Source organism: Mesoplodon mirus (assembly GCF_964341445.2).
Source record: "Mesoplodon mirus genome assembly, chromosome: 1".
NCBI classification, from domain to species: Eukaryota; Metazoa; Chordata; class Mammalia; order Artiodactyla; family Ziphiidae; genus Mesoplodon; species Mesoplodon mirus.
This window is the reverse complement of record NC_138976.1, coordinates 57721811-57744025: the sequence shown is the minus strand read 5'-3', so window position 1 is coordinate 57744025 and position 22215 is coordinate 57721811. Positions and strand designations below refer to the sequence as shown.

Sequence of the window (22215 nt, the reverse complement as noted above, 5' to 3'; positions counted from 1 at the left end):
GTTTTCCTCATTTTACAAATAAGGAAACAGGAGAATAGAGATTAGTAATTTGTCCAAAGTTACACAGTTACAAAGTGCCAGTGCCAGCATCTGGGAAAAAAAAAAGTCTCTTTCCTAACAAAGTCTGTGCTATGTTCTCTTCACCAAAATAAATCAGAATAAGGTGTTCAGAAAAGCAAGCAGTTCCAAAAATGGGCAGAAGACCTAAACAGACATTTCTCCAAAGAAGACATACAGACGGCCAACAAATACATGAAAAGATGCTCAACATCACTAATCATTAGAGAAATGCAAATCAAAACCACAATGAGGAATCACCTCACACCAGTCAGAATGGCCATCATCAAAAAATCTACAAACAACAAATGCTGGAGAGGGTGTGGAGAAAAGGGAACCCTCTTGCACTGCTGGTGGGAATGTAAATTGATACAGCCACTATGGAGAACAGTATGGAGGTTCCTTAAAAAACTAAAAATAGAACTACAATATGACCCAGCAATCCCACTACTGGGCATATACCCTGAGAAAACCATGATTCAAAAAGAGTCATTACCACAATGTTCACTGCAGCACTGTTTACAATAGCCAGGACATGGAAGCAACCTAAGTGTCCATCGACAGGTGAATGGATAAAGAAGATGTGGCACATATATACAATGGAATATTACTCAGCCATAAAAAGGAACGAAATTGAGTTATTTGTAGTGAGGTGGATGGACCTACAATCTGTCATACAGAGTGAAGTAAGTCAGAAAGAGAAAAACAAATACTGTATGCTAACGCATATATACGAATTTTAAAAAGTGGTACTGATGAACCTAGTGGAAGGGCAGGAATAAAGACGCAGACATAGAGAACGGACTTGAGGGCACCGGGGGGGCGGGGAAGGGGAAACTGGGATGAAGTGAGAGAGTGGCATGGACATATATGCACTACCAAATGTGAAATGGATGGCTAGTGGGAAGCAGCTGCATAGCACAAGGAGATCAAATTGATGCTTTCTGACCACCTAGAGGGGTGGGTTAGGGAGGGTGGGAGGGAGGCTCAAGACAGAGGGGATATGGGGATATACGTATACATATAGTTGATTCACTTTGTTGTACAGCAGAAACTAACACAACATTGTAAAGCATTTACACTCCAATAAAGATGTGGAAAAAAAGAAAAAAAAGAAAACCAGTGAGAAAGCTACCACCTATCACAACAATCCATATAGTTTTATTATTGCCTTCAGGGCTGATTAATCAAGGGCGGCATTTATCTTTGTGCCTGTGAGACATTCACCTCCTGTGTTGCTCTGTAATTCAGAGGCACTTTTTTTTTTTTTTTGACCACGCCTCGCTGCTTGCTGGATCTTAGTTCCCCAACCAGGGATCATGGCCCCTGCAGTGGAAGCATGGAGTCCTAACCACTGGACCGCCAGGGAATTCCCAGAGACACATACATCTTTAACTTCAATGCATTTTCATTTAAGAAAGGTAAATCAGAATAAAGATTTAACTGTAACATGTTTTTTCAATTAAAAAAGAGAAAAGAACTGAAGCCAAAATTGGGAGTATGTATATAAACCACAAAAATCCCTTCAGGAGAAGAATAAAAAAGATGGAAGAACAGGATTCAGATAAGATCATGCCAGGGGACAGTATACATAGAGAAGAAGAGAAGCCCAAGAAACGACCCTGGCAGAGGTTATGATGGACATAAGAAATGAAGCCCTTCTTTATCAAGAGGAGGAACAGAAATCTAGGAAGAAAAAAATACAGAAGGGACATAAGGGAAAGAAGGCTCAAGAACTAGTTCCAGCCCTAGCCCAGGGCCCTATGTCAAGAGTCAAATCAGGTAAAAAGTGCATCTTAAAACTGGAACAAAGTGGAAGGCATTCTTATTAACAGTCACTGTTAAGATCTAGAGGAACCCTAATCTGGAGCACATTGATGCTCTCTTTACCAAAGCACTCAGAGCTCAAAATTATCAAAAAGGAAAAGTCTACTTTACTTCATCATTACTCTAAAAAAATAACAAATCACCACCCATTGTGTGAAATTCACAATAGCAAGGGCCACGTTATTCAGCTGGTCTTCCAGTTTGTGTAGCCTTGTCCTTTCAAAGGGTTAGCCTGGTCTCTTAGTCACTGACATTTGAAACCCCTGGTTTAGCACAGTGGTCTGATCCCAAAGTCCTCTTGTTCCCTGTGTTTAAAACAGAACAAGAGGCCAGGCTAAACCTTGAAAGGACATGGCTACTCAAAACTGGAGAACAAATTTTCAAGAAAGTTTTATTTATTATTTCCCTAGAAATAATAAATCATTCCTGTCCAGAATATCTTAGGCAAGACAGTTTTGTTTTAACATCAAAATCACTTTTTTGTCTGGACCTATAAATAGTGCCACAACTGCAGATGATTGTCCAGATGGTGCACTGTACAAGGATGCTTGGCCAAGGGGATAAGAACTAGATGAGATCCAGCTATGCTCACACTAGCCATGCCATGTTCCCCAGGCTAGCGTTTCAAGGGGCACACAGAGGTGGAGGCACTTATTTCTAGTTTGCCCAAAGACCAAGGACACCGTATGGGCAGACTTCTGTCTCTATAACCCACTCAAATCCATCTCTTGAGTCACCAAGAGTTCATGTTAAGACTCAAATTTGCAAGGTTAACCAGATTTTTATTATATTCTATTTTTACTCAAACTGTAGTTGAATGAACCAGTTTGTTTTATGGATAAGGCATCCTTATTTTACTGAATGTTTCCATTATTGAAGACTTTTTATATTTAACCATTTCATATTACTCACAGGTCCCCAATCTACCCTACAACGGTAAGAAAGGCAAAAGTGACATTTACAAAGACAAGTTACCAAATCTTCACCTATGATAATCTATATTAAAATATAAATTTTTCCAGATAACAGATCTAATATGGCCCATCCCGTTGTAAAACAACAACAACAACAACAAAAAACTAGACCATCATACTTCTGTATTGTCAGAACCGTTAAGAAACAACCTCAGGGACTTTTCTGATGGTCCAGTGGTTAAGGGGACACGGGTTCAATCCCTGGTTGGGGAACTAAGATCCCACATATGCTGGGGGGCAGCTAAGCCCACACGCTGCAACCATTGAGCCCGCACACCACAACTAGAGAGAAGCCCGCACGTCGCAACTAAGACCCGACACAGCCAAAAATAAAATAAATAAATAAATATTTTTAAAAAAGAAGAAACAACCTCAAATTTGTGAAAAACATTTCTTTTGTTCCTAATTTCATTTATAGCATTTAGGCCTTAAGCCAGTAACTTTGTGAGAAGCTGAGAGCCTAAGGAGAAAAAAGTAACAAACAAAAAACATAGAACACATTACTGGTAACTTCTCAACAAACAACCACAATTTTTACATCAATCCTTTGAAGTGTGGGGACATGTTTTTAAAGAACAAAAATAAAGTAAGTCATGTAGTTTAAAACTTATGCAATTCATGTTTAACATATTAAGTGCAAAATACAAACATTTTGTGGGATCTTATCTACATGAAAAATACAATATAAAATATAGTAGTTACAATCACTAGAGGGATTATAAACAGTTTCTTCTTTTTTGCTTTTCTAGAAAGTCTACACTGTTCTAAAGTTAGCACATATTTATTTTAAAATCTGTTAAAAAAAACAGATTCCTTCTTGAGGCAAAAACATGTTGTTTCTAGCAGAACACCATTATTATGTCAAAGTCTTGAAATGGAAATCTTTCACTTTCACCTTTCAGGTAACAAACAAAGCATAATAAAAACCTATAGAAAAAAGAGGTCGTGTCAGTGAATAAACCAATTATTTGCTGACTGCTTAACTATGTACCACATTTTATTTAATAATCTCAGGTGTAAGGAAGGGGATAATTCAGATTTATACCAACCTAAAGCCCTAGGTAAATTAGCAGCAGATCCAAGAATTGAATTTGTGCCTTCAGATTTCAAATCAAACATTCTTTATATCACACCATGGCCGTGTCCCTTGTGGAATAAAGGGTATTATATTAAACCACCTACCATTTTTCCTCACTCCTCTAAAATGAAACAAGTATCTATTCTAAGAGTTTCAGACACTTATTTTCTAAACTGCTACCTACAGATCCTGATCACTGCCAAGTTTTCTTATAACTTACAGAACAAAAAAAACTTAGAAAATAAAGTGTTAATCGTAGTTTCCCTTCCCCTTTCCTACTCCCTAGCCCCAAATTGTTTTTCTTTAATATTATAGAATATGAACCCAAAAAATATCCAGTGGGGACAATCAACACAGCAACTCCTTTACCATTTTAGAAGTCTGGGAACAGACTAGGATACATTAGATAAACTTTCAATGCAGCTTTGAAACAAGGGCATAAAGAACTACCTGAGCCAAGAAGGGAGAGAGAAAGTGAACCAACAGTTTTCAATTACAGTATTTTTGTATTTAAAAAGAGAAAGAATTGTTCATTTTTTAATTTGAAATTCTCCAATTTTTTCCCCCTTTCTGTTCATTTCTTATTTTCTTGGCTTTTTTGTGCATTAGAAACAGGAGCTAGAGGCGGGGTTATGTGATGGTTTTCTTTCAGATGTTACAGCATTTCCTTTTAAGACTAAACTAAGGTTCTTACACATGGGCAGCTAAACTGCTACTACTGAGAGGTCGACAGAAAGCAGCATGGCATACCATCCAACACTGACAGCTTAAACACTTGACAGAGCTTTTCCTATTCCACACTCTAGGAATAATCTACCTGTTTCATTTCTTTTTCATTTAGCCTTTGCTCAACTCATGCAGTAAAAAATATCTGAGCTTTGGACTGAGTGAAAAAGTGTGCTCCTATTTTTCCCCTCCTTACTGAAAAGGTAAACAGGTAATCGGGAAGAAAGGAACAAATGAAGGCAGGAAGATTTATACCAGAGATGTTTTTGGTGCATATTTTCAAAAGTCTTTAACTGTCCTTCAAACAAATTATGTGACTTTCAGAAGACGTTAAACCATAAATTAACCACTAAGTATGCTGAGTGACATAACTTATACTATCATGATCATACTTTATAATTGATCTCATAACTTGGACATTCTAGTTATCATTTATATGTATGTTCTACTTTCATGATTTAATTTTACAGACTTTTGGTGGGGGGCAGGAGCCAAAGAAACAGAAAGAAGAAAATACCAAATATGACATAAAATTGACCTCAACTCTGAGAAACAACCGAACAGAGGAGGCTGCCTGCTTGATCTTACATTTATTTAAATAAATCACCTTTTACCAGTGCTGGTGAAAACAGCAGCATCCTTTTATCTTTTGAGGCAGACGTTTACAGGATGATATATATCGAAAAGTAAGAGAAAGGCACACTTGTCCCCAAACAAATATGCAAAAACCCAGTGAAGCTGTCCAGTAACAGCCACTAAAATAATTTTCTATGTATTATTTTCTTTGAGTTATTTTTAAAATAAGCAGCCAGCTATCCATCTCTGGGCACTGTAAAAATGAGTTTGCCACAAAAGCCACATATTTTTAGAAGCCAAAGTCTTGATAAATCAGTTCCTAAGAACATAATTTGTTACACGTTGAAGAATGCCTGAAAATACAGACCTTGGTTAAAGAGGCTTCCGTATCTTTTTGTAACCTTTCCAAATGTAAGTATGTGGGATGAGTATTCATAAATTTAAGTTGAACCAAAACATTTAGAATATTTCCAATTTAAAATACATTAAAATGTGGTATTTGAAAGGAAATGAAAATGGTTTTAAACATATGAAAAGATGCTCATCATCACTCATAAGAGAAATGTGAATTAAAAATGAGATATTTTTTCACTCATCAGATTGGCAGAAAGATGTTTAATGAATCACTGTGGTGGAGAAATAGGCACTCTTACACATTGTTGATGCAAGCATAGAGTAGCATAACATCCTTGGCAGGCAATCCGTAAATGTCTATCAAAATTTAAATTCCACTTTGCCTTGGAGCCACGATTTTACTCCCAGGAATTTATCCTACAGATACACTCATCCATGTGCACAAATAACTATATAAAAGGTTATTCACTATAGCATAATTGGTGGCCTGAAGAAAGGCTCACTATATGTCATTTTGCATTGGATGTGTATTTACCTATTCAAAAAAATTAAAATTTGAGAGGAAGAGAATGTGATCTGTACTGTTTAGAAATTCAAAGTGTTCTGAACTCCCCTACAAAAGGAAATACTAAACCATCCTACACAAGATTCATTCCAGAACCCTGCGATAAAATGCTACGTTCAGATGGCTTGACATGGCTGCATTAGTGAAAGCTCCTTATCGTAAGATCCCTTTGGCCCTTTAGTAACCAAAACCCTTTGTTGGGGGGTCCACGGTGGATCTGATTTCTACTTCACAATAAGTAGTGCTTCAGAAAGATTCCAATTTATTCCTTGCAAAAACATATCAGATATAAATGCAACTGTCACTTTGAGAAACAGGACTGCATTATGCTGCAGACTTAACACAGACTGAAAGCATGTTCCCCATGTCTTCTCCAGCAAATCTTGCCAAATGGGCGTCTGAAATGTCCTATTGAAACAGGTGGTGTCTGAACAGAATTGGATTTCTGCCTATAGAAACCCTAGTTCTAACAACTGCTGTGGTTAGTTTTAATTTTCAGTCCTCAAAATTAACTGCTGGCCAGTGATTCAGAAATAGACTGAACAACACGTTTAGACTTTGCCCTGTCTAACTGAGGAAAGAAAAAAAGGAAAAGAAAAAAAGAAAGCCCACCAACACCCTACCACCATCCTATAAAGAACAACAGAACCAAAGCAGACCACTTGATTTCCAGGCCAAAAAAAGGGAGCAGCTGTAAAACAAACTCAATTCTCCAAAGATGATTGCCCCTTTTGTGCTTTCTTCATAGAAGCACAAGGATGAACATATATACTTGCTGAACATACTACTTAGGAAATCTTCTTAGGGCTCTGAGAAGCTTTTAATCTGCTAGAAATTTAGGAGTAAGAACAATGGGAAGAACACCTAATTTTTCTAATGAAAACGGACATCTTAAGAAAATGATATTCCAAACAGACCTGTGTTTCAGTTTATACAAGCAAAATACTAACAGCCAGGATGTAAATTCCTTGAAGAAAGATACAATGGGCTATATACACTAATATGTATAAAACAGATAACTAATAAAACCTTCTGTATAAAAAATAAATAAAATTAAATTAAAAAAAAAAAAAGATACAATGGGCCAATTCCCTTTAAACAAAACATGTGTCCATCAATGTGCTGGTCACACTAACCGGTGCTAAACACATACTCCTGTGAATAAACTAGAGTAGCTTACACTAAATAACAAACCTTTTCCACTGTACTTTTAAGTGCTTGATATAAAAATGGATAGGACTCTGATTTTCTAAACCAGCAATCAAAGGAAAAGGAATCAAGGGACAGGGTATCTACTATGGCTACACATGGCTACACATTCCCAATGAAGAAAACAATGTCTTGTCCATTTCACAGATGATAAACTGAGATTCAAAAGAATGTAAACATTTTCCCAGGGTAATTCAGCTAGAAGATGACAGAGATGAGGTTTTAATTTAAATCTGCCTGATTTCAAAATATTTCTTATTGTATCATACTCCCTCCCAAAAGAAAATTCGGAGAGACGAATTAGTAAAATGACAAGTTTCAGTTATACGACAAACACTGTATCGTTGCTTTGCCAACACCCAAAAGAAAAACTCATCCTCTTTCGATCAAAAGTAATGGATGTCAAATCCGTCTGCATTTTGTCAGTAGGACTGAATTCCAGCTATTAAGAAGGTGGTCAAGTAAACAGAAAATCATCTATGGTGATCATAACCCTTTAAAAAAATCCTGACATCATAAAGAGCATATTTGAAAATCCTTCTACAGGGATTCAACAGTTCATTTTAAAAAAAAGAATAGAAATATCGCAGTGAAGGTGAGAGGTGCTTCTCAGTGGGATACATTTGGTCCTTCTGCTTAAAACTCAAGTATAAATAGATGACATCAAGTCTTGCCCTCAGAAGTTTACTGCTCACTGTCCTCTACCTCTCCTACCAACCAAAGAAGAAAATAAGACCTCAAAACAAAGGCATCTCCTCCCAGTTCTCAGGTTATTATTTCCCATTTTCTGACCCCTATCTTCTTTTTCTTACATAGCCCTGAGAGGAGCTAGCTTGTAAACCAAATCTACAGTTTCCCTAGCAAGTTCCAATGACATCCCTCATTTAGAGAGAACTACCTTCAGGGTCTTGTAAACGAACTCATTCCGTATTTCAATATTCTCAGAAAATAATGCTTAAATCCAAAAATGCCCTCCCCACAAAAGATTTACTCTTTTCTTTGAAAGCAAAAATAACCTTAATTTTAGGGAGCTATTCAAGAGAAGAACACAGGGTACATTTCTTCCAAGGCGGAAGCACACCAAGATTTCTCTGATAGTATTAGAATAGAGTTACAACGTTAAAAAAAAAAAAAAAAAAAAAAGAGTGAAAAGAAGAGAATGTTATTGACCAAAAAAAAGTTGTCATATAGCTATAGACTTATAGGCTATGAAATAGAAAAAAATCTGCAATTTTTCAAGATTCTTCTGGCAAAACATTCTTTGGAATCATTTTCTTCTGAGAGCTGAAAAGCATTTTTCTAAGATGCTGCCAGCTCTAAAAACAACCTTTCTGATCTCTTGAAAAGCCAAGTTCTACTTTTAATAGTGCTATGTACTTTTGGTTTCAAAGAAAAAAGTGAAAGAGAAGGAACCACAGCCAAAATGGTAAGTTTACCCTACTCATGCCTCAAGCTGTACATAATGATTTCACACAGTACTTATGAAGAAGGGATCAAATTTTTCCTTTAAAAATAGAACATATACCTCTATGTCACATATGTAATGTTTAAGTATAAGGAGCAAAAGCACCCCCTTTTCACTCCAAAACCCAGTCAAAAAAAAAGTTTATATGGAGAGACATAGTCATGAACAGAAGATCTCTAATAGACATCAGAAGCAAAAGTGACAAAAGCAAAAATAAACAAGTGGAACTACATCAAACTGAAAAGCTTCTACACAGCAAAGGAAACCATCAACAAAATGAAAAGGCAACCTACAGAATGGGAGAATATATTTGCAAATCATATGTGTGGTAAGAGATTAATATCCAAAATATATAAAGAACTCATACCAAAAAACCCCAAACAATATGATTTTAAAATGGGAAGAGAATCTGAATAGATATTTTTCCAAAGAAGATATACAGAGGGCCAACAGGTATACGAAAAGGTACTTGACATCACTAATCATCAAAAAATGCAAATCAAAATAAGCTATTACCTCACACCTGTTACAATGGCTATCCTCAAGAAGACAACAGATGGTAAATATTGGCAAGAATGTGGAGAAAAGGGAACCCTTGTGCACTGCTGGCAGGATTGTAAATTCCACAGTGCAGCCACTATGGAAAACAATATGGACATTCCTCAAAAAATTAAAAATAGAGCTACATATGATCCAGCAATCACACTTCTGGGTATATATCCAAAGGACATTAAAACAGGATACTGAAGATGTATCTGCACTCTCAGGTTCACTGCAGCATTATTCACAATAGCCAAGCTATGGAAACAACATAAGTGTCCATCAACAGATGAATGGATAAAGAAGATGTGGAGATGTGTGTGTGTGTGTGTGTATGTGTGTGTGTGTGTGTGTGTATGATGGAATATTATTCAGCCATGAGAAGGAAGGACACCCTGCCATTTACAACAACATGGATGAACCTTGAGGACATCAGGCTAAGTGAAATGAGTCAGACAAACTGTATGATATCACTTATATGTGCAATCTGAAAAAGTTAAACTCATAAAGACAGAGGCTAGACTGGTAGTTACCAAGGGCTGGGGGGTGGGAGAGAAGGAGAGGTGTGGGTCAAAGAGCACAAACTTCCAGTTATAAGATGAATAGGTTCTGGGGATCTGATGTACAGCATGGTGATTACAGTTAATAATAGTGAATTATATACTTGAAATTTGGCTAAAAGAGTAAGTCTTAAATGTTCTCATCACAAAAGAGAAATGGTAATTATGTGATGTGATGTAGGCGTTAGCTAACGTTATGGCGATAATGATTTTGCAACATACAAGTGTACCAAATCAACATGTTGTAACCTTAAGTTATATGTCAATGGTATCTCCATAAAAGCTGAGAAAAAAAAGATTTCTAATAAACTCAAAATGGCTAAGTTAGTAACACCATGATAGGTTGCATTAACAATGATAAATGTTAAAATGTTAAACATAAGGTACTATATCCAAAAATCTTGGTAAGACAAAAAATGTTTATTAGTTCAGATTCTCCCATTTCCATAAAAGACTATTTTAATCCTCCCATGCGAAATGGACAGAATCTATGGGATTACTAGTATTTTGAATGAATTTTTTAATTTTACTACAAAATTTACTAGAATCAGTCACTTAAGGAACTTATGTCAAATAACTGGTGTGCTCGAATATTTCACATTTCAACTCATTATTTTAGAGTTGTCAAGACACAATCTAAATCTAACAGGGAAAAAACACGCAGGCTTCAAATAGCACTTAAAGAAACACAAAGAAGGAAAGTTAGAAGTCAAGGAGGATAATTCTGAGATAAAGGCTGAGTGGAGAAAAAGACAGAAATCTACTAGAGACCTTATCAGGATGCAGTGCTGCACTCTGCCACATTATCACTGACCTGTAACCTCTTCTCTGGCTCACAAACAACTTTTGAGTACTCTGGGACTAAGTGGATGTTTTAAAAAGTTCTTGTGTCATATTTACTTTTTCCGACGACCCTTATCAGAAGCCTGATGTACTCAAGCTCCATAATTCACATGCTCCAATTACCTACCTAACTTCATACCCAAGAGGAATAATCAGAGGCATAAAATGCCACCCTCATAAAAAGAAACGTAATGAGAATGATTAGGATTTAAAATGGACAGGCTCATTTTTAAGGGCATAGCCATAGATAAGTAGCACCCACGCTGTGCTCTAGATAACTATAAAAGAATCGAATAGGGTTTGTTTAAAAAAATTCCTTAATAAACATATAATAAATCCCTACCTTTAAAATGAGTTGTATTACAAAAGCCCAGTTCTTCACGAAGATGCATTTCCCCATAACATACTACAAATACAAATGGTCATTCATTTCCAAAGCTGGCCCATCAATACCTATTTAACCCATAATCTACCGACATACAGTATAATGTGGAATGAAATGTGGTAAAAGTACCTGTAACACTTTAAATGCATATTAGTATCAATAGTTCAGCTGAGAGAATAGGAGCTTGGCAAAACAGATCCCAAAAAAATGGACTCCAGGGGTTACATATAACCCAAAATGTTTACACAATTATATATATATGGGTGGTTTTCTTATGAGAGGGTCCACAGCTTTCCTGAGGTTCTCAAAGTGGTTATTCATATCCCCATAAAGGGAAAGGGCTTCTGTGCTATATAAAATTCAATTCTCCCCTACAAAGCCCTCAGGTAGAGTTTATCAGTGAAATGAGGCATCTTGAGAAGTTATGATCTACACATGCTTACATATAATGATAAGCTTGTGGATGAAAAACTATCAAAAACCTTCCAGTAAAACTAAGTGAAGGAAATCTTAGAGTAAAGAATGCACTGCAAAAAAAAAAAAAAAGGAAAAAAAAATGTATAACTAAAAAAAAAGAAAAGAACACACTACAACATATTATGGGGTCTGAACTGCCCATATAAGATGACACAGGAAGTTCATCTGAAGTATTCAATAGAAGCTGATGATCCTAGTAGTATCCAATGTAAAGTAGATTCTGACCCATCAACAGTGTTTGTCTGTACAAACTGCAAGCAAACATTCCATATGTTTGTGAGAAATTCCACTTAAAAATCTTTCCCCATCCTAGCCAATTCACCCGGGCACTATATTATCATTATCTTAAAAAGAAAAATCCATCTATTACCTACACACAATTCAAACAAACAAAAATGTGTTTTTAAATGACCCAAACAAGTAATTTGAATGAGTACACCTTTTCTATTCATTTTGACCAAGAAAATTTGGATAATAACTCATTTTCATATAATTTTTGATGTAACTTTCAACTTAAAAATTTTTCTGTACACTGATATAACACAGTTAAGGCATTGTTCTTTTCTTAATTGAGGATAGTTTGGTTTTAGATTGTTGTTGAAATAAAGTTGAACTGCATAGACTATAAGGCTGTTCTAACCAACAATGTAATTTCAGACTCATACCTACTTAAAATATTGTTTAATTACCTCTTCTTCTCAAACCATGAGTCCACAGTGTGGTCATTAAGGTGCTTCATTTCTTTTACCTCTCTCAAAACACTATTGAACTTCTTGACACACTAGCAACTAGCTTTCTATGGGAAGGCTTTTCACAAGCCAAGCATCACGTACCCCTCCTGCCTTCAGCAACTTTCTTCTGAACTCCTCTGTGGGGTTGTTGAAGGTAAGTTTTTCACAGCGGAGGTGATTCACTGGTGGATGGCCTTCAAGATGCAGGAATAAGTCATAATCAAAACGAACCTTCTTAGGTTCTTCCTAGAGGTTAAAAAAATAAGAAGGAAAACAGAGACTTAGGTATAAATAGAAATTTGGAAAGCAAAGGTTTACTCCTGATAAGGATCAGAAAAGACTCAGACTACAGCATGGGGAACTCTACTCGACGCTCTGTGGTGACCTAAATGGGAAGGAAATCCAAAAAAAAGAGGGGAGATATGTATACGTATAGCTGATTCCCTTTCTAGTTAGTAGAAACCAACACAATAGTGTAAAGCAACTATATGCCAAGAAAAATTCATTCAAAAAAAAGAAAAAGAAAGAAAAGAGACCCAGACATCTAACAGCTACAGTGTCAAAGAAGGGGAAGTACTGGGAAAAAAGTCACCATGGAACTGTCTACAAAGCAAAATGGAAACATCTGAAAAATTAGTTTCTTGTCTTAGAGGAAAACCAAAAAGAATAAAATCATCATCTTTCTTGCAGTCTCTCAAGTGATATGACACCACCACCCAACTGGAAACCTAAGACACCCCCGAAGCCACTCCTTCCCCTTCCCACTCTATGGGCCTACACCCATCATCAACAGCTGACATTCTGTCTTTTAAATACTTCTTGAACAAGCCGTCTAACCCATACTTCCATGCTCTTACTCATTGCTCAAACTACTATAAACTCCTTCTTCTAGTAGTTCTTCCTACCTCAGGATAGATGATCACTTTCTTCTTCATTCAGGCCTCAAAACTGTCCATATGAAACAAAAATATACCCACTTTCACTCCTTGATTAAAATTTCACAAGTTCCCAATGCCATTAGAATCAAAATCTGAGCTCACCTAAATGCCACATAGGATTTTCACAATCTAGCTCTTGGTTCCATGTCTCACCACACCCCTTCCACCCATCTGGTGATCCAGCCACACTTTGTGGTTGGTTGCTCCCAGAGTTTACTCATTCTACATTAACTTTGGGTTTCACCCTTGCTTTACATTACTACCTCCACTGCCGACCTCCATTCCTCCACCTTCTGCTTTACCTGGATAACTTCTACTCATCCTTCTCCATTCAGGTTTTATCTGGGGGAAGCCTTCCTTGAACTCCACTCCCAACTGCCTCTCCTCTGTTCTGTGTGCCTCTCTCTCTTATCCTTGAAACACCTTAGAATAACTGTCTTATTATCTCCCTTTACCCTGCTAAATCATAAGATCTTTGAAAGCAGGAATAATGGTTGAGTCCTCACTGTACCCTCAACAACTAGTTTAGTGCCCCATGCATAGTAGCAATGCAATAAATGTCTGGGAAATGAATGAAAATACAGCATTTTCCTGGTGGACAAAACAGCACCATATCCAAGAGAACACAGTAATTATAATTCCATGATACTCGAGTTCTACTCTCCAGCCATTACTTTAGCTGGCTAAACATCTAAACCTCTCTACAGACAGATTCTCAGGCATCCAAGGGGAAATGAATACTGAGGATAATAATAACAATATTATGTATTTAACATTTATCTCATTTAATTCTCATAGGTCTCCTTTGGGTCAGTTGTCAGCTCTGTTTGGCAGATGAGGAAATTAAAGCACTTAGAATTTATTACTTTATATAAAAACTCCCTGTGTATTATAGATATTAACCATCTCTGTGAAGTGTTACTTTTTTCATTTGTCATTAGCTTTGCCATTTTACGTGTTTTTGATAAAAACTATTTATGTTTTTTTAATAATAGCTTTACTGAGAAGTAATTCACATACCATAAAATTCACCCATTTAGAGTATAATATTTTGTGGTTTTTAGTACATTCACAGAGTTATAAAACCATCACCACATTCTAATTTCAGGACATTTTCATTACTCCAGAAAGATATCTCAAACTCATTAGTGGTCCAACAGATCCCACACCCCCTGGCATCACTAATCTACTTCTGCTTCTATGGAGTTGCCTATTCTCAACATTTCGTACAAATACATGAATATACATAAAATACATACACAATGTATGCTCTTTTGTGACTGGCTTCTTATATTCAGCATGATGGTTTTGAGGTTCATCCATGCTGTAGCATGTGTCAGTTCCTTTTTATGGCCAAATAATAATCTATTCTATGGGTATACCAGGTTTTGGTTATACATTTGTCAATAAATAGAAATGTGGGTTATTTCCATTTTGGGCTATTGTGAATAATGCTGCTATGAACATTTGTGTACAAGTTTTTGTATGGACATACATTTCCATTTCTCTTGGCTATACACCTAGGAGTGGAATTTCTGGGTCATAAGGTAAATATGTGTTGAACATTTTTAGGAAATGTCTTACTGTTTTCCAGAGTGGCTGCACCATTTTGAAATCCCACCTGCAATGTATGAGGTGTTTATGGTTTTTTAAAACACAGTATTTTCTAAAATTACATAGTCAAATAAAACAATGCTTTTCCTTTTTTAAAAAAGAATTTGTTATATTACTAACACGTGATGAAACAAAGTGATCTGAACTCAGTTCTTTTGACTAAAAAGTCTTAGCACTGAGCGTGTGGAGAAAAGGGAACCCTCTTGCACTGTTGGTGGGAATGTAAATTGATACAGCCACTATGGAGAACAGTGTGGAGATTCCTTAAAAAACTAAAAATAGAACTACCATACGACCCAGCAATCCCACTACTGGGCATACAGCCTGAGAAAACCATAATTCAAAAAGAGTCATGTACCACATTGTTCACTGCAGCTCTATTTACAATAGCCAGGTCATGGAAGCAACCTAAGTGTCCATCAACAGATGAATGGATAAAGAAGGTGTGGCACATATATACAACGGAATATTACTCAGCCATAAAAAGAAACAAAACTGAGTTATTTGTAGTGAGGTGGATGGACCTAGAGTCTGTCATACAGAGTGAAGTAAGTCAGAAAGAGAAAAATAAATACCGGATGCTAACACATATATATGGAATCTAAAAAAAAAAGAAAAAGAAAATGTCATGAAGAATCTGGGGCAGGACAGGAATAAAGATGCAGACCTACTAGAGAATGGACTTGAGGACATGGGGAGGGGGAAGGGTAAACTGGGACGAAGTGAGAGAGTGGCATGGACATACATACACTACCAAATGTAAAATCGATAGCTAGTGGGAAGCAGCCACATAGCACAGGGAGATCGGCTGGGTGCTTTGTGACCACCTAGAGGGGTGGGATAGGGAGGGTGGGAGGGAGACGCAAGAGGGAGGGGATATGGGGATATATGTATACATATAGCTGATTCACTTTGTTATAAAGCAGAAACTAACACACCATTGTAAAGCAATTATACTCCAATAAAGATGTTAAAAAAAAAGTCTTAGTACCTGAAACTGTCAGAATGCAGACATTACCTACTACAAATTCATGGTTTTCACCTCTTCATCCAAACTTCCCCAGATCACAGTCTCCACTCATGTACTCACTACCTCTCACTCCTATTACTAATCTGGCACAAAACTTGCTCCTTCTCTCCTTGATCAGGGTGCCGTTCTCTCCTGGTTTTCCTCACACTTACTGGCATTTCTCCTTAGTTTTCTTCACAGGCTTCCCTTCTTTCTTCATTGACTCTTAAATGCATTTACCTTTTTGCAAAATTCCCCAGGGAGACAATGCCCATTCACAGCGAGTTAGTTCCTCCTTTATGACAGTGACTCCCCTCTCTACCTCCAGCCCAGCTCCCACTTGACTGCCATATGCTTGTGTTCCAGTCTAACCACACCTCCACTGGGGTGACCGACAGCAACAGCAAATTCATGCATTATCTTAAACTGAAGTTATCTTCATGTGTCCTTTCTCCTATACTCTATATCATGACAAACAGAAATCTTAATTGCTTCCCAAGGGTAAAATACACAAAAGTCATCACTAACGCTTCCTTCTCCCTTACTCATCACAGTCAAATGGTCTCTGAGTTCTGTTTAGTATTCCTCCTTAGGAACTCTCAAATCTATGCCCTTTGCTCTAGTCACGATAACTACTGCCTTAGCTTAGACCTCCATCACTCTTCATCTGGTCGCCTGTTTTTAAACTTACCCCTTTCTACCTACCACAATGACAAGAGAGTGATCTTTCTAACACAAAAATCAGATTACATCTTCCCATTGATATAAAAGCCTTTAACGGCTCATTTTCTACAGGATGAAATCCCACCTCCTGGTAATAACCATTATAGTCTTTTAATACCTTTCCTGCATTGCTTTTGTTCTCTTACTCTACCTTGTCCTTCCACAATGTTGAAGCACTTGCTGCTCCCCAGTGCTTCATATTATCTCATTCATTTTGCCTTTCACATGTCGTATTCCCCATTGTCTAAAATGCCTCCCCTCCCAGCATACTTCCATCCTTTACCTGGTTAGTGCAAACTCATCATTCAAGACCTAGCTGAAGCATGAACTCCTCTGAAAAGTCTTCCTAACCCTCCCAACCCCATCTGAATTAGACGTCCCTGTTACAGCATTCCTTTATTAATGTAATGATCACAACCATTTTTATTACTTACCTGCCTTTCCTCCAAATTGTAAAATAGTCAATACAACCTTAGAATTAATTTAAAAAATAAGAAGGGCCATTTTCTACCTTACAGTTGGGAGTGTAAATTGGTAAAGCCTTTGGGAAAACACACTGGCAATATCTATCAACATACTAAATGCATGCAATGTTTAACCCAGTAATTCTACTACTAAGAATCTCTTCCACAGAAATATTCAAATATGTGTGCAAAGATATATAGACAGATATAGATGTAAAATAAAATGTTCATAGTAGCATTGTTTATAATAGCAAAAAAAACAGGGATGATCTGCATGTAAGTATATCATTACTATGGAATACTATGCAGATATTTTTAAAAACTGACTTGGAAAGGCATATCGCTAAGTGAATTAAAGGCAAGTCACAGAAAAAATATTAAAATATGATATATTACGCCCTTGCCAATCTCTATATAGACATACTTTTTATCCATGCAAATGCATGGGGGGAAAATCTGGAAAGGCTATACCAAATAGTTAACATTGATTAAATGAAGTGAAAGGAGTAACTCCTAAGTTTTATTCCATTCACTTTTACTAGGAGTATACTCCAGCATACTTTTTTAAAGAGAAAAATACATTGATGAATATAATAATTACCAGCAGAAAAAGAGTGAGGTAGTAACAACACTTTACAGTTCACACCAGTTTAAAACCAAAAAAAAATTACTTTTCAGTAAAACTAAGGCCAAGAACCACAGAAAGTGACAATCTTTGTATGAATCCTGAGTGTGATTTTCTTTTGAAGTTTTTTTTTTATAGAAAGTAAAAAGTACCCATAAATTTGTGGTCTGGCCAACTGAATATCTTTCTTAGAGGGCTGACATCAATATAATGTCAATTTATGCTCCACAGGAAAGATTCTTCTTCAAAGTTCAAACAAGGAAGCCTGTATTTATTCTCTGTATAAAGCTGATACATTTCCTAGAGGGTGGAAACCTGGTTTTGGCAATATCAAATTATCCCTCTCAGTCTGCTTCAGTCCTTGACATTCACTCGTGTACTTTTCTGAGGACAGAATGAAAGAGAGAAGCATGGGATCCTTTCAAACCTGAAGTGCTACAGTCAATTATGTTTCAGTGGGCCTGTTGGTTTAGTTTCTGAAACACACATGATTCTCATGGATAGGCTTGTTTTGTTGAATACAAACACAAAATAAGAGAATAAACAAACACGAACTCATAAGAAGCATTGACACTCCACCACCCCTCTTGACTCTGACCTCTCAAATAAGTGAGCAAAACTGAAGACAAGCTTATTGTAAGCAGGAAAAGTACAAGGATGGAGATGGGACCAAGGGCAGGGTGATATTATACACTGAATATGCAGTAGTAGGCCCCTTCCAACATCAGATGGAGGTCTTTTTGCTGCTTTCTCTCATCTCCTATGCAAACTTGAAATAATACTTTTTCATAAACCATTATTATAATGGATGTTCTTTCTACGAGACAGAGTTGAGTAAACTCCAGGGATAAGTAAAATGATATACACTCAGAAGAAATGAAATGAACATTCTGGAGCAACAGCCTAGACCTATTAAATTTTCACACATGGATCATTTCAGTAGGATGGAGATCCAGAATGGAAGATAGCAAAAATTTGGTTTCTAAGACACCCTAAGAAGAAAAATTAAAAAGAGATGACAGAGCAATAATTTTAATTTAAAAATTAAGAACATAAAGTACTTAAAATACTACACCCATATATTTTCCACTGAGTTTAAAGAGATGTTAACACTTTCACCATGGTAGTTTACGTTTTTCTTTAAAGAAATAAAATTTTGTAAAGATGAGCTTCTCCATCCCTCCTTCCCCAGTAAGCCATGCCCTTTAGTTCCTGTGCTGTCCTTTCAATTCATGCTCTTGTACTACATATGTGTGTCTCCATCACCTCATTTATTCTTGGCTTCAGTGGTTTATAAAACCATACATAAGTGATATCATAACCATATAATATATAATCATCATTTTTGTTTTTGAGACTTATCCATCTTGCTACATTAATTGCTATATAGCATTTTGTGTATTATTAACCCACCAGTAATTGATCCACGTCTCTACAATTAGGTGTATACTACTTTTTCGTATTACAAACACTGAAATATGTTTCATTGTGCACCTGTGAAAAAAGCAATAATTATTATGTATAAAATCTTAAAGCAAATCTAAAACTAGAAAATAAAAATCAGCTAATCTGGACACTAAACAGAGTATCTACTACACAGTGGTCAGCTGAATGTCTATTTTACAATGGCCCCAAAGGAATAACTGTTTTCCATCTCAGGTGCATCTTTCTTCTTTCATATTTTAAGAAACTAAAAATTCCGCACAAAGTGAATAAATAATATGTCTTTCAGTCATAAGAATTGCTACCCAAAGTACCAAGACGACTGTATTTGTGTGTGCGCACGTGTGCACACATTACTTGCAGCCTCTTCATCCTTCATTTACTTTCTTTTTAAATCTGGTGGATGAGGAGATTCCAGTTATTTCTGTAAAGGAGGGAATTGAGCAGTTCAGAAAATATATTTCTCTGAAGAAATGAGAGCTTGTAAAAGTGACCAGAAAAGTTAAACAGAAAGTAGGAGAGAAGATACTTTATTGCAGCATTATTTCCAAACTGAAGCCTTCAGTGTACCTTCATACCTTGCTGGTAGGAAAGTAAAATAGTACAGTCATTTTGGAAAACAGTTTGGCAGTTCTTTAAAAAGTTAAATTAAACACAGAGTTACCACACGACCCAGCAACTCCATCTAGGTATATAACCAGGAGACTTGAAAACATATGTCCACACAAAAACTTGTATATGAATGTTCGTAGCAGCACTATTCATAGGGCAAAGATGGAAACAAGTCAAATGTCCATCAAATTATGAATACAAATATAAGCAAAAATGTGGCGTTATTTATACAGTGGAATAGCATTCAGTTATAAAAAGGAATAAGTATGGTACATCCTATAACATGGATAAACCTTGAAAACCTACTAAATGAAAGAAGCCAGACACAAAAGGCCACATATTGTATGAATTCATTGATAAGAATTGGCCAGAATAGGATATTACATAGAGAAAGGGAATAGATTAACCCCAGGGGCTGGGAGAGTAAGGAATGAGGAGTGATTGCTGATAGGTACAAGGTTTCTTTATGGGGTGATGAAAATGTCCTAGAACTAAATAGTGGTGATGGTTGCACAATACACTAAAACCCACAGAGCTGTACATTTTTAAAGGATGAACTTTATGGTGTGTAAGTTATATCTCAATTTTTTTAATAAAAAAAAGAAAGCTAAAAACTAATTTCTTACGGGAAATCTTGACATGAGAAAAAACAAATCCATACATCAAATATGAAAGCATATCATATGAACAGACATAAATGCATCTCAACAAATTCTGATATGATGAAAAACACGTGAACATTTCAGTGGTGTTACTACTGAGGAAGGTAATCATTATTCTGGCAAAGAGTTACTGCTTCGAAGACACAAAAGTCAAAAGAATTGCCAGTGGAGAGAAAGATCTAGATCAAGAATCTGGTTTTAACACTTTCCAACTGTGTGGCCTTGGACAAGCCAGGTAATCTTTCCATGACTCAGTTTCCCTTCCTGTAGAATAGGAATAATAACCTCACAAAAGTTCTTATAAACCTACTAAACAAAGCAACATATGTAAAGGGCTCAGCAAACTGCCACGGACAAAGTAAGCACTCAGCTATTTAACTACACAGAAATAGGTTACCACCAAATACGTACCCAAAATATAAATATAAAGAAAAAATAATTAACAGGGATATCATGTGTGTAGGAAGGCCATGGAGCAGGAATGTGGCACATGAGGAGACCAGCTTGAAAAAAACAAGAAATATGAAAAATAAAATTTATCCCTATTTTCTACACATTCCAACTTTTGAGGATAGTTTCATTATAGCTTATTTAAAAGTTAATTATCTCTTAATCACAAAGAGATTTTTACTGAATTGAAGACTGGGCCTTCTATACATTGAAAAAGCCAGTGGAACACAATACTGTAAATCAACTATACTTCAATTAAAAAGAAAAAAAGAAAAAGAAAAAGTCAGTGGGACACTGTTCCAGTGGAAGATACTGGTCACTAAAGAGCGGCTTATCAGGAGTTCTCATATTTTGTGGTGTTTCTTCACCTGGAAGGCCAGTAAATATGCAGACTCCTAAGCCCCATCCCAGAGATTCTGATCTGGGATAGAGCCTCAGAATCTCATTTCCAACCAGCTCTTGGGTGATGCTGATGCTTCTGGTCCAAGGACCAGACTTTACGGAGCACTGGCTTGGATAACACAACATTCTAATTGCTCAGTTCCTTTAAAAAGAAAAATGTGAATTATCTCACTTTGGGGCAGGTTTCAGGAACTATGATTACCTTGGAATAAAAGGAAGAAACAGGGTGATTAAAAGTAACAGCTAGCATTTACTAAGTGCTTACTTACATATGAAGCATTATTCTAAAAATCCTGCATAGCTTTATTTAATCTAATCCTCCTAGCCACCTTATGAGGTAGATACACATATCCTATCCCCATTTTATAAATGAGGATAGTGAGCCCCACAGAGGTTGAGCAATTTGTCCAATATAATATAGTCTGCGTGTTTTGCCATATATGCACTGCTGAAATTTTTAAAATCCAGTAGAATCCATAATATCTACTTGCTGATATAATTGTATATATGTGTGTCACATGTGTGTATCAGATAAAGATAAAGGAGAGATTATTCTTTGTAAGTCGCAAATTCTAGAATTATGAAAATGAGAAAAGGATCATTTCACTGAAAAGCCGTAATTTCTCTTTTCTATTGTACAAACATATATTAATCTTCTTTTTCAAAAGGTAATCACTCTTCTCTTAAAAGAAACATTTAATGAATTTCATATAATCTGACTTCACAGAACTGAAATTATCTTTCTCTAGCCACTTCCTCTTTAATTAAGGACAACAACAGCCAAAATTCCTAGAAGACAAATTTTAACTTTTATTTTAAAATCAACTAGTGATAGAAGTGCTTATGAATCAAAACTATTTTAAACATCATTTGGTTAATGAAGGATCTTCTACTGAAAGATTAATG

At 36.2% G+C, this 22215-nt stretch overlaps 1 protein-coding gene across 3 annotated transcripts in view; it reads right to left on the bottom strand.

Moving 5' to 3' along the window:
• MLLT3 (MLLT3 super elongation complex subunit) overlaps window positions 1-22215 on the bottom strand; it is a 259804-nt gene that overhangs the window by 94414 nt on the left and 143175 nt on the right. For all 3 annotated transcript variants that reach the window (XM_082612398.1, XM_082612400.1, XM_082612399.1), the window contains exon 4: window positions 12470-12613. In XM_082612398.1, coding sequence (XP_082468524.1) covers window positions 12470-12613 — 144 coding nt within the window. The remainder of the gene's footprint in view (window positions 1-12469; window positions 12614-22215) is intronic.